General features: G+C 36.1%; 3 protein-coding genes and 1 non-coding gene across 4 annotated transcripts; 3 read left to right on the top strand and 1 right to left on the bottom strand.

Moving 5' to 3' along the window:
• Positions 1-147: 147 nt before the first annotated feature.
• On the bottom strand, positions 148-10,280 carry LOC136410689 (ubiquitin-conjugating enzyme E2 R2). Its single transcript, XM_066392961.1, has 5 exons — positions 9,771-10,280; positions 8,767-8,853; positions 2,635-2,867; positions 2,415-2,502; positions 148-2,334 (listed from the first exon to the last, which is right to left on the bottom strand). Exons 1-5 carry the CDS (start codon positions 9,948-9,950, stop codon positions 2,194-2,196), a joined length of 729 nt encoding a protein of 242 aa, XP_066249058.1. The 5' UTR covers positions 9,951-10,280; the 3' UTR covers positions 148-2,193.
• Positions 2,926-4,781, top strand: LOC136410688 (chondroadherin-like). Its single transcript, XM_066392960.1, has 3 exons — positions 2,926-3,509; positions 4,132-4,439; positions 4,493-4,781. Exons 1-3 carry the CDS (start codon positions 3,010-3,012, stop codon positions 4,756-4,758), a joined length of 1,074 nt encoding a protein of 357 aa, XP_066249057.1. The 5' UTR covers positions 2,926-3,009; the 3' UTR covers positions 4,759-4,781.
• Positions 10,281-10,863: 583 nt separating the features above from the next.
• Positions 10,864-12,272, top strand: LOC136410995 (m-AAA protease-interacting protein 1, mitochondrial). Its single transcript, XM_066393394.1, has 3 exons — positions 10,864-11,273; positions 11,325-11,483; positions 11,561-12,272. Exons 1-3 carry the CDS (start codon positions 10,893-10,895, stop codon positions 11,825-11,827), a joined length of 807 nt encoding a protein of 268 aa, XP_066249491.1. The 5' UTR covers positions 10,864-10,892; the 3' UTR covers positions 11,828-12,272.
• Positions 12,149-12,279, top strand: LOC136411220 (U11 spliceosomal RNA). The gene has a single exon (XR_010752316.1). It is a non-coding gene; the product is annotated as a U11 spliceosomal RNA (small nuclear RNA).
• The last annotated feature ends 534 nt before the right edge of the window (positions 12,280-12,813 follow it).

Genomic DNA, 12,813 nt, shown 5'->3' with positions numbered 1-12,813 from the left:
CTTTCGTTGTGTTGCTATTAAAACAGATTCAGTTCTAAACATTCTACTCCCAATAGTATCCGGGGTCAAGTTACTCTGATTAGTTTTTATTTCATTTTTTTTTAGGGTTTCACAGAGACAGGAAAAGGGGGCAAAAAAGCAACAAAATTAATCTTAAAACATTTACTCAAAGTCTTCATTAGGAGGTATAAACTGAACCATTAGTCAACTTTAACCATAAAAAATAAAGAGCTTTCACTACAGCGGTTCATGCATTTTTGATAACACGATTACTCCTACGTATACGATGCATTAGATAAGTAGCTCGACGGGTACTTTATGAATCCCTTAGTATCTGCTCTTCTTTAATCGACGTCAGACGACACACACATAATTATTATTACAATAAAAATACATGAAATTTCAATTTTTTCCTGTGTTATTTGTATTGCTTGCAAGAAGATTCTAGAATTATTCAATATAGCCGGAGGGACTAAAGTCCAGCAACTAAACATTAGTGTATCGTTGACAGGTGACTGTGTTTCCGCCGTGCTATATTGGATACAAAGTACTCCATTATAAACAATTAATGCAATTAGAAAGAATAGACGATGCGAGAACATACTTTCACATTAACCTTAACTCTAATACACAACTTTTCTAATACACTTACTTATTTAGTATTTACAGGTGAAAATTATTCATTAACTGAAAGTGGCAGATTTGTTTGTGATCGTTAAAATGAATGGAAACGAATAATGAGTCATAGACGCTGTGAATTAATATCAACATGCCATTTCGCAACCAATACCTAATCCCAAAATATTTGATTCTGTTTCCGAGATATTGAGTCGACGGCGACCATGTTGAATTTTCTGATTCAACATCTAAGAATTCATCGTCTAAGATATTTCATGGTGTATTATAGAGTTTGGGCCATCAAAGTCCTAACCGAGTGCGATTTTTTAATCAGAATATTTGGAGTAATATAAAAATAATGCAACTGGTAAACCTGAAACCTAAAACAGCTGACGTACGTCGACAAATGATTTAAGTAGAGAAACTGCGCATATGTTTAATTTGGTTCGGCATCGGTAGCCACTTTGTGGCACTTGACCTTTTTGCATTCCCCAATTCGTTATTACTCTTTGCTGGCTTGGGTGTCTCGATGCGAACGGTCAATTCGAATTTTGAAAAATTCTCTGACTGCTAAAATTGACTTAATCAGGTGTTTCTCGACTTTATTTAGGACGCTATCAGAATTTGAAATGACAGTTGATAACAATATGCCTGTCACTTCTATTTTTAGTCACGTGTTATTGTTTCCGTTAGTCATATTGAATCTGTATTTTGACAGCGACTTGAAGTCACGTTGAAATCGTTATCACACCACGCTGTCAAAAGTGGCCATAATTCTTTAATTGTTTGCAACTGAAAAATTGCTCTTTATCCGAAATGGCGACTTTTCGAGGACACTATCAAAATTCAAAATACCAGTAGGAGCAATGTAACTGTTATGCCTGTTCAAAGTTCATACTAAATCTGGATTTTTCCAACAACTTCAAATGGAACGGCACTTAAGAAATTTAGCTACCGATCAAGCCGTTGCGCAACATAAACAAATCGAAGAAAGCGAGAAGCAAATTATCACCGCAAACGGCGTTTTAAGTCAAATTTAGTGTCAGTATTACTCATTTTTTTTATTATTGTTTGTTGATCACCAGATGTCATATTTATTTTTGGAACTTCCCATGCGCCTGCGCAAAACAAAATTGTTACCTTTTTCCGCCGGACTAACTAAACGATAGCTTGCAATCCAATTCTGGATATCAAAACACCCGCACCTTGGCAAAATGTCTTTTTCTAAATAAATTTTAAAAAGGGAAAAGCACCGCTTCCCGTATATCCAGACTCGTTTGTTTGATTTGGAGAACCCATAACGAAATCATTTCGCGGGTATTTCAAACTTCAAACCTCTTTCCTCACTTCAGGTGGCTTTAACACAAACAATCCTGCCATAAACACTTGATCTGAGTCAGCAATGTTTACTCTACACCACAAATTCCATTCAATAAAACGCAGATTTGCTTCGATTTCGGCAAAAACTGAAGTTGATGAGGACTTCGGAGAATTTATGATGATGAGTACTGAGTTGCTAATTACACATATAAAAAATACGAAATGTACAAGTTGGCGGTCGCAGATGCGACGTTATCACAATTCGCCGTTTCCGCTGTCGTTGTCGTCGCCCTCCCCGTATTCGGAGCCGTCCGACGCGTCATCGTAGTCCTCGTCGTAGTCGTCATCGTAAAAGTCTGTCATTTCCACCTGCGACTCCGAATTATTCGGCTTCACCTAATTCGAAGTATTCTTTTATATAAATGGAATCTTCTAGAATTTACTAGAATCACAAAGAAAAACACTCCGAAACTAACCTGCGTTTTTATGCAGTAATCTTCTAGCGTGAGAGGAACTTGAATGCCATCCCTCTCCGCTTCAGCTCTAGCTGCCATTGCCTGCTTCCTAATAAAATACATATTTACTGTTATAATGAGAAAGATGCGACAGAGTTCAGTGGAAGTGCAACGAAGAGGAGGTTAAAGGTAAAGGGAAGACAATGGAGATTAGAAGGGAGCAAGGTCAGATTTAACCCACCTGATAATATTCTCGTACTCCTTGTCCCGTCCCTTGGACTCGCGCCAGCGCCGATACATAACAGATGCGTCCACATTAGCGGGACTGAATGTGTTGGGCTCGTTCAGCAGGGAAATGACTGAAAGCAGGATGGTTCTGACGTTCTGCGTAGGGTTCCAGCGTTCGCAGGGAAGTTCTCCCGATTGCGGGTCATCCACGGGGGGGTGCAATATACTAATGCACAAATCACCATTCTGGAAAATAATTGTTCTTACTTATCAACTATTGTTGCTAGAAATCTAGTCATAAAAGGTTATCCTCGAAGAGATAACCTTCTGCAAAACACAATATATAAATTTCGCCCAATGATCACATTTGATCAATACCAACGAAAACATGTTCCTTAAAACTCTATCAATTATTCTGGTAACTTTGGCACTGGCCAACTCATCTCCTACATTTAAAAACGTAGAATTCAAAGGCTACAGCGTGTTTACCTTTAAATTCAGCAAGACAATCACTCTGGCATCCACCCTTAAAACTGAGGTCCCCGATGGAATTTACGACCACCTAGAGTTTATAGACCAATTAATTCCAGTACTGAAAGAGGGCTCTGTGAGTGACATCGAAGACCTGGATGAGCTTACCATTGGAAAGTGCAAACTCAAGACTATTGAAGCTGGAGCCTTCAAGAATATACCCATGCTGAGAAGACTCAGCCTCAAAGGCAATTTCTTGGAGGAAATCGCGGAAGGGGTGTTCAACAACCTTAGAATTTCTATGCTGGATTTGAGTCAGAACCGAATAAAGTTGATAAGGGACGAGGCCTTGAACCACATGCCTAATTTACTAAATATTAATCTGGCGGATAATGCTATCAGAAAGTGGAACAAAAGGTAGGAATAATTTTCATTATTATTAGGAATTATTTTAGTGTATATTGAAAAAAGAACAATGGTTTGTGCTTTTATGATTAAATGTCGCCTTTACGTATCTGACCTTTACTAAAACCCGAAACAAAGACAAATCGATTCGCAATTAACCATAATGCATGGAGAATTGTCACCATCAATGGCGGCGTCATCAATAAAGTAGTTTTTAATGTGTGTCATTGATCATCGTGGGGAAAAATAATCGTAGTGTAATGCACTTACTATTTATAGATTTTCACTTAAATTCTGAGCTGAAATTGATTCTATTCATTATCTGGAAAATGCCATGAAATAGAGAACTGAATAATTCACTATTTAATCTTCAAGCATCACACTAGACGAAATATAGAACTAATATTGCTACACCACTGTTTTACTTGGTTGATTATTCATATCAAAATTCTTTTTTTCCAATATTTTTTGAGTACTATAAATTTTAAAGCATTTAATAGGACCCTTATATCTATGCACCACAGTTTTTATAAATTTCGATAAACCAATTACTTATAGCGTTCTTTCACCATATTACTTATCAAATTAAAACCTCCTTTATTGAGGAATTTCACACATAGAAAACGCATTTCAGATGGTTCTACCAGGTGCCCCTCCTGACCCGAATATCTATGCAGAACAACTCGGTCGAAACCATCCCCTCAAAGGCATTTCCCAACCTCAAGGGAGAAAAGAGGTTCGGCAAGATAAGACTGACCTTAAATCTGATATTCAGCCACAACCAAATCAAGGAAATAGAAGACAATGCCTTCGAGGGTATTGAAAACATCAACAACTTGTGGTTGGACCACAACAAAATTATAAACTTCCCTGATAACCTTTTGGAGAAAGTCAACGTGAAGGATTTACGGCTTGAGCACAATCAGATACGCTGCCTTAATGGTAAGATACCAACGCTAATGGAAATGTTTAACTAAAAGATAAATAAATTGCAGGTAATTTGAGCAGTATTATCAAGGCGGAAATGACTCATATGGATGGTAATCCCTTTGACTGTAAATGCCTAGAGAAAGTTCAAAAGTGGGCTGAAGAAAAGGACCGGAAATTGGATTTATTTTATTCGGAGATGCATTGCGCAGCTGATAGAATCAGGAAAAAGATGAGTGATTTGGAGAAGAGGCTTAAAGACATCAACGCGGTGAAGGAGGCCGAGGAGGTAACCAGTGTTCAGAAGGTTGAGGATGAAGTCGAGGTGTTCTAGCAATATATTAAATTTCTTTGTTTCTATGTCGTTTTTTATTGAATGGTCAGTAATTTCTAGTGGCAACAAAGCGACTATTCGTCCGGCGGTGGAGAGTTGAAAATCGATTTTGCCTTGAATAATGCGAAAGATAAACGTCACATAAAATATTCAGCGGAGGAAAATTAAAAACGACCCAAAGGAAGCTCCATCTGATGTCTGAGCGAGGAAGATAATTGCGGATATTGGATTATTAATACACCTTCTAATCAGCAAAGTTATTAGAAATCTTTAGATTGCCAAAATTTAAGAAACATAATTACTTTCTTAACACCGCACAATGGCTGAAACTTTCTCAAATGTAAATCTGCTTATAAATTTCAACTCGAGCGAACTCGCTTGTGTATTTTAACGGTACAGGTAATTCGACCACTTTCACTCGAATTAATTTTTATATAAAGAGTGCAGCAATATGTGCTATTCTGTCCATTTACAGCCCCCCCCCCTCTTCACCCTTGCCAAAAAAACGTCTCGCGCCCCTGAAAAAAATTGTTCATCTTATCGCTGCCTGGCACGAACGCAAAACCAAATCCATATCGACATTGGGATATGTGATAGAAATCGGTTAATAACCTAAACAAAGGCCGACAAAAAAGAAGAAATGTGTGGGAAATAAAAAGTTCAAGTACGTTCAAGGACGCTGGGGAGTCTTGCCAAAAAATTTACACGGGCAATTATTGTCCAAATGTACTTTTGAAGGTTCCGGACACCTGAAATGAAAGGATTTTTGTAATTTAGAGCGACAGGAAACACTAAAACCTCGGCTACAACTCAATAAAACACTGGGAAATTTATTTGCAAAAAATCGACACGATAGTAATCAAAGTGAGGTGAGTAATAAATTCGACATCTAAAACGAGATAAACTAGCATATTTGTGTGCCTTTATTCTTGCATCGTCGAATAGTTTCTTCATAAAGAAATAATATATATGAAGTAATAAATCGTAGTAATAAATTAGGCAAATAATAAGCTCAGTAAAAATAAAGATTAGGCACTCTACTTCCATATTAAAAAGTAATCATTCGCGTAATTATTTTCGTCAGTTTACACAAATAGTATGTTACAATACGAAAAAAGAAATGTCTCGAGATTTTGAGATTGAGAACAACATAATCTCTCGATAGCAATGAAAATCGTCATCGAGAACACTTCCAACTACGAACTTCTGAATAACATTTAAAATGTATTTCAGTATTATTTATGTAATGTATTCCATTCTGATTGAAATATATTCTGCAAAGCACCCTCGTAGGGCCTAAGAATTTCCCAGCAGTATCAAGAAAGGCGATATTACCGTCTACGGTCACAAATAAATAAAATGGTCTCATTTTGTTCGATTTAAATAAATGGGAATTAGTCCCTTCAATATATACAAATTGGTTATCAGTATATATTACATCAAGCAGGATAAGCAGGACGGGAAGTAAAGGACAGCAACGTGGCACTTTCAAAATTTTATAGTCAGTAATGTCGTCAATACATATGTGGTCGAAAATAAATACATTGAGAAATTACTAATAGATACGTAATAAATTCTGGGCCGAGCTGAGGGTAACAAACTTTTACAATTCGGATTTTTACAGTTCCAAACACTTATTCACAACACACTAGGTAACTAAATAATCTTGAAAACGAAATCAGTCTTAGGTTGCATTTAATATGATCAAATCTTATCGGTATTTATTACACTTGTAATGGATCTTCGAACAGCAAACTCAGGAACAACTTACGAAGTAATTTATTTCACTGTTAAATAATGCACTTCAATTAGATTTATAAAAATTAAAAACTCGGTTAACGAAGTACACGTCAGTGCGACAATTCGACCAAACAAAAGTTTACAAGTTTTGTAAAGGTCTTAAGTAGTAAAATTGAAGGTTAACACACAGGAGCACTACGGCTAAGAGGCAATTATCGGCTCATTTATTACCTGTATCTTTAAAGCGTAATATTTAAATGAATAACAAGATTGCGATCTCTTATTAGGGTGTCGCAGTTATACCGATTTAACGAAAAGTCATTGTACTTAATCTCTAGTTCTTATAAAGAAAAGGGGTGAAAAATTTATTATAAAAGGCAACCTTTATTTCATGATAGCATGGATAATGAGTGCTGAAATCTAGCTATGCCCCCTGTAATATCAAAAAATGGTGATATATTTACATAGACGGAACAAGGGTATATTATACATTTATTACTTGTGACTGCTCTAGTTTAATACTTTTTAAACATCATATTAATCTCTAGTTTTATGACAGCTCTTAAAGAAACCACTGATAACGTAACACTTTGGGATTATTACGAACAAGTTATAAATTAACAAGTAAATTTTTGTGGTTTTCTTTACTTAAATCTTATTATTGATAAAGGTTATGCAGTTATTCAGAAAATGAGGAGTAACTGACACAATAAAACAGCGCTTGTGCGGCTTAAAGTACACATTTACAGAGATTCAGTTATAGTTCGTCTCAAAATTACAAAATTCTCGTTGATCGGCGCTGTACTAAAAACATTTCCAAATCTTGTTATTGGTAGACAATGAGGCTATGCTGGATGCACACACTTGGAAAATCGGAAATAACTTCGAAAATAAACCAGACACACCTACACGGTTTAAAATATCTAAATGCAGAGACTTTGCTCTAGTTTACCTTAAAATCGCAATAGTTTTGTTCGTCTTTCTCTAATAAACGAATTTTTAAAATTTGATTATTGATAAACTATAAGGTTATATACCCATTCAAAAAATTGGGAATAACATCTAAAATAAAGTAGACGCGATTGCGCAATGGTAAAGACAAAATTATATATTTAAAAATGCATATTGCATCTTTGAAGTTGAGAAAATAAAACAGATTTTCATTACTTATGATTCAGGATAATTTTTAGCTGGATTTTCAAAAAAGGCAAAAAATATATCAAAGCATCATATTCGTTGACCTTAAGTATTGCCCGAAGAATATCATTTTAACATCGCTAATAAACTCTTCTTCAGTTCTCTGCAGGACAGATCCCATTCTTCAAACTTTTTCGAAGACAAGTTGTTGGGCCACGGCGGACCCACTCGGTGAACGACTCCCCAACATGTTAATGACCCCCCTTCCTTTGACTAGACTAAACGGCTACAGCCGGGCCTGATCTCGATCTCCACCTAAAGCCGGAGCTACACGAACAGTTATCTGCCCCAGCACAAAGGAGGAAGCTTTGTTTTTTATTAAATCCCGGAGCAAAACGTTCATAGACAAAAAGCGCTATTTATGAACAGGACCGGATGGCTATTTCGACGTCATGAGTCATGAGATTTGAGTCTAATCCGTCTCTGAACCTCCATAAATCTTGGAGTTTTTGTTTGGCTGCGAATTAATTTGTGCTGGCGCCACTCCAAGGCCGGAGAGAAAACTTAGGCGCAGCCAGGAAAGACCTCTTTCCACTATCGAAGAAAAATCGAACAAACGAGTTGAACTTGACACTCCCCTGTGTACTTAGACCAACTGATGAAGAACTACCGGTGTTGAAATCAGGCTTAATCGCTGACTAATGGAGCAACGCAATCTTTCCACCAAGAAAAATCAACTAGAGCGTATCAAGACTGTCTAATTTTTTGGCTGAAGGAAAAAGTTTGGGAAATTATTTTAAAATAAAACAAAGCAGTAAATTATGAGGAAATACGCAATTAGATTCCATCAATCACTTACATAAACGCAATAGTAGGACATTCAATGCGAGTAATCACCTGATTCAAAGATTTATGGGCATTGACTAATCATAATAATTACTTTGAAAAGATTGTTCTTTACACAAAATGTTGCTTTTGTTCTTTACACAAAATGTTGCAAAGCAATGATTCAATAGGTCTTGATTTGGTATTTAAATCTGCTATTGGAGATTTTGCTTTAAGTTCAGGCTAGTTCACCTTAGCTGTGAGATTTAACCTAAAGGTATGCATGACAAGACAATGCAAACTTACCTCATATACGTTGGGATGCCACACTTTAGTAAGGAATCTGATTGATGGGGGTGAATATGGGTAATCAGATGGGAATTTCATTCGTGCCTGAAACAAATAAAAAATAATTCAAAATGAAATATCCAACCCCAAAACTCTAAAAATGTGTATATTCCAGCAGAGTTTCAAAAATCCTCTCTGAATTCACAGTCAATCTCTGGAGATATATTTAACCACTTTAATTAGGAGAGTTTTGCCAATACATATTAATCTACAGGTATGTCTAATATCTGTTAAGTCTACAATAATTATTTTGTACAATTTTAAAGTGGTTCTTACACACAGTATCCAGACAGAGAAAAAATACAATATTGCAATGCAAATATAGCTGCAAGACAAGTGGGTTCCACTCACACACCGCCAATTGAAGATTTTTATTTGCATATTACAGTTTAAATCTTGCATGAGACCTATGAATGATTCTCTTAACATTTTCTCTAAAATGCAGAAATGTATTTATATAAGTTCCATGGTTTTTAGCACTTTTGGAAGTATCCAACTAAAGTCTTTTTAGTCAAAAACCCAATAAGGGCAACAAAAATTGATGATGCTAATGGGAACATTCATCTGAAAGTTAATCTCTGATTCTTGAGTTCCACAAGTTTAAAGTGTAACAATGAAAATTTTTAGCAATATTGTACATCCAAATCTGAATATTGCTATTTCCAAACCCAGTTTGTAATATTTACTTAGTATTAACCTCTAAAAGCTCTCTCTCCTCAGGGTCAAATCATGTTGTTTCTCCCTTTGGCCTTATCAATTTTACACCCAAGTCAATGACCTCACAAACTAATTATGCTTATCCTGCAAAAACATGGATTCCAAGGATTTCTCAACGTTAAGTCTATTTTAATAGTTTCATAGAAGCTATTGGAGCAATGCCACAATAACATAGAGGCAATCATGTTTGGGAAATCTTTTACTTTGTTGAAGTTAAAATTGCTCTTAACTGATTATACACTTACCTTAAAACATCCTCCCATGTACAAAGTGTCCGGGGGACCGAAAATAGCGACCTCCCATTCAAAAAGATTGTCCTCAACTACAAGTTTAACACGGAACCCTTCAACTGGTTCCTCCTGTAGGCTTTTGTATTCCACAGCCAAAGCGCGGAGCGCACTACTGGACGCCCTCGGAGCTGCCATTTTCTCTCACAATCACAGTGATTGTCCCACGAGAAGATGACTCGTTGAAAACGCAATTTCACCTGAACTGTTGACTGTCCCTCAAACAAATTCCAATGACGCCATTAACCACCGACAATTTTTTCTTTAACTGGAAACGGAACACGACGACTGGCTTCGGGGCTTTCTCTATTACTAGAAATGAGACTTTGGGGATCCGTTTGGATGGGAGAGGGTTCTAGTATTCGAAAAACGGAAAAATAATCAACAAAAACAAAGAAGTTTTGTGAGACAACTCACAGCCAGCCAGCGCTTTGCACTTCTTACAACAGTGCAACACTCGACTTGTCGACGTACCCATATGGGATTCTGCTCTTTTATTGGTCGACAATAATTGCGCAGAGGTCATCTCTCTCGCTCTAAGAAAAGAAATATGGTCAAAATCAGCTGGGAAGTGTTTCTGTCCTTTTCTTAAAAGTCAATAAATTTAGATGTTGTCATATTTTTTATCGTGTGATGGTGATGTTCCGAGAACTTGCACCAACTAAATTTCCTAGATCTTCTCTGTACTGTAGTCTGATAACTATAACATGTGGTTTTAAAAAAATCGCTATAGACAGTAAATAGTAAACTGATTAACAATGGATTAATAGAAGAAATTATCCAAGACAGTCCTCCATTCTTCTAAAATGTTCTTAATCTATAATACGTTATTAACAAACTGTTAATTGACCTTGTTTATATGTCATACTTTAGAATGTAAGATTTTTTTACTCACCCATTATTATCAATATCCGTCTAATTTGTTGGTACACGAAGGAGTAAGTAGGACACTTCAAGTGTGATATGAATTGAAGCATGAGACATCTGATTTTAGTGGAAACATGGCAATTTAGCACTTTACCGTCAAGGATGAAATACTGTCATTAACGTCATCCCGAAGGTTTGTTTTTAGTTTTAAAAATGAATATTAACCTTTTACGAAACTTCGCTCAACATTCGAAAATATGTCCTAAAATAGTATACAATATAACAATCTACGAGACTCCCTGCATATCCAATAATGCGCGTCACAATAGCACCTTATCCACAATCTTCAAAACGTGCCTTTCCAGTCAAACAACAGAGTTCCTTAAGCTCCCCAAGAGGTGCTATTGCCAGGAAAGTGGGCCTCCTGCCCCATCTCAGAAGCTGCCTCCCTTAATGAACTTTCCCCTAGTTGTGTGGCCTTCATTGTTTCAGTCTTTGAAGAACCTTATATTTACCACTTTTATTATTAAGCCTTATTTTGATGTGGAATTTAGTCTGCAAGATTTTGTGCAGGGTTCAAAGAAGGCTGTAGAGGTGAGTTGAGCTTTAAATTTGAAATGTAAAGTTTCTAATTTTTTTTATTAGGTTATATCTCATCATCTTTCTAACGGACAACATCTTGAAGGTTTAGTCACCCCTGACATAATCCCCACTCTCCAAGATACAGTCTCCAATATGTCCTTGTCCCAGAGGGAGATGATTCCCATCAATGTCAATGACATCTATTTTTCCTTCCCTTATCAGGTAGTTACAACTGTTTCAGTGACTTATTGCACTGTGACAAATAAATGTTATTGTTACCCTCAGTTGTTTGATTTCAGGTAGGGATCATGTTCAGTAATGATGACTCTAAGGCTCAAAAGCGCTTCGTCGAGATCACAATGGTGTACCATGTGCTGCGAGGGCTATCCACTATGAGGTCCCATGGACAGGAACCGCCGTTAAATGCGGGCATGTTGCCTGAATATCAAGACAAAATATCAATTTGCAATTACAGGTTCATAAGGGAATATACAAAGGACAAGGATAGTGGTTGGATTGTTAATTTACTGAATCATTTCAGGCCTATAGATGATGTGGAAGAATAAAACGGTCTTAAAAATGGAAAATTATTGACTAATTTTTATAGTCGTTTGTTTACAAGGTTTTAAAACGGAATTATAGTGTTTAGACTTTGGATTTTGTGTAATTTTTCTTGCGATTATTCTCTAATAATATAATTTTAACTGCTTTAAATCGCTGGCGCCATCTTGTGAAGCTATGACGTATAATGATAATGGTTTGAGACGAAAATAATGATTCTTAAAGAGTTTAGTTAGTAGTTGTACAGGTAGATAGCGCCACAGTCTTGTTGCTACTCCTCAACTAGGACATAACAGTAAGTTCTGGCAGTTGTAACGTAAATTCGATAAAAGGGTGCTCGTCTTCTTATGACGCACGTGTCCTAAGGGGTGCGTGGGGTATGGTAATCAAAACATACCCAGCACGTAATTTTTGCATCTATGGGGCTGTTTTTTGGCATTGAACCGAAGACGCCCCTCTTAAATAAATTAAATTAATAGAGTAATAGTTTGTCCTCCCATCACCTTTGCTTTTTAGTCAATTCTATTTCATATTTTTTTAAAAATAAAAACCGTTTAAAATCAGCGATGTGGAAGGTTCTAGAAAAAGAATTTTAAATTCTTGATTTAATTAGTTTATATATACATAAAATTAAGGTACGAAAAATATAAAAATTTAGTTTTAAATATTTTCGGAAATGCAATTGTCTTAATTAATTTTAATTTTGAGGAATATTGAAGACTTGTAATTCTTCTGGACAAGTTGGTTAACGGGTGTTTGCTGCATGGTGTTTTATTCTCATTATACAATACCGATTTACCAATTACGTAATTTTTCTTAACATATTGCTTAAATAATGTTTTCTAAATTACCATTATCTTGACCTATTTTATATTATATATTTGCAAAGCTAGTCCTTGAAAATTTCGACGTTTTTTGCCTAATCTTGGCATCGGTAAAAGTTAGATACTTATGGATAGTTGGACCCCACTTACCGCTTTGCAAATAGAAA

This window comes from Euwallacea similis, chromosome 9 (assembly GCF_039881205.1).
Source record: "Euwallacea similis isolate ESF13 chromosome 9, ESF131.1, whole genome shotgun sequence".
NCBI classification, from domain to species: Eukaryota; Metazoa; Arthropoda; class Insecta; order Coleoptera; family Curculionidae; genus Euwallacea; species Euwallacea similis.
This window is presented reverse-complemented; position numbering and strand designations above follow the sequence as displayed.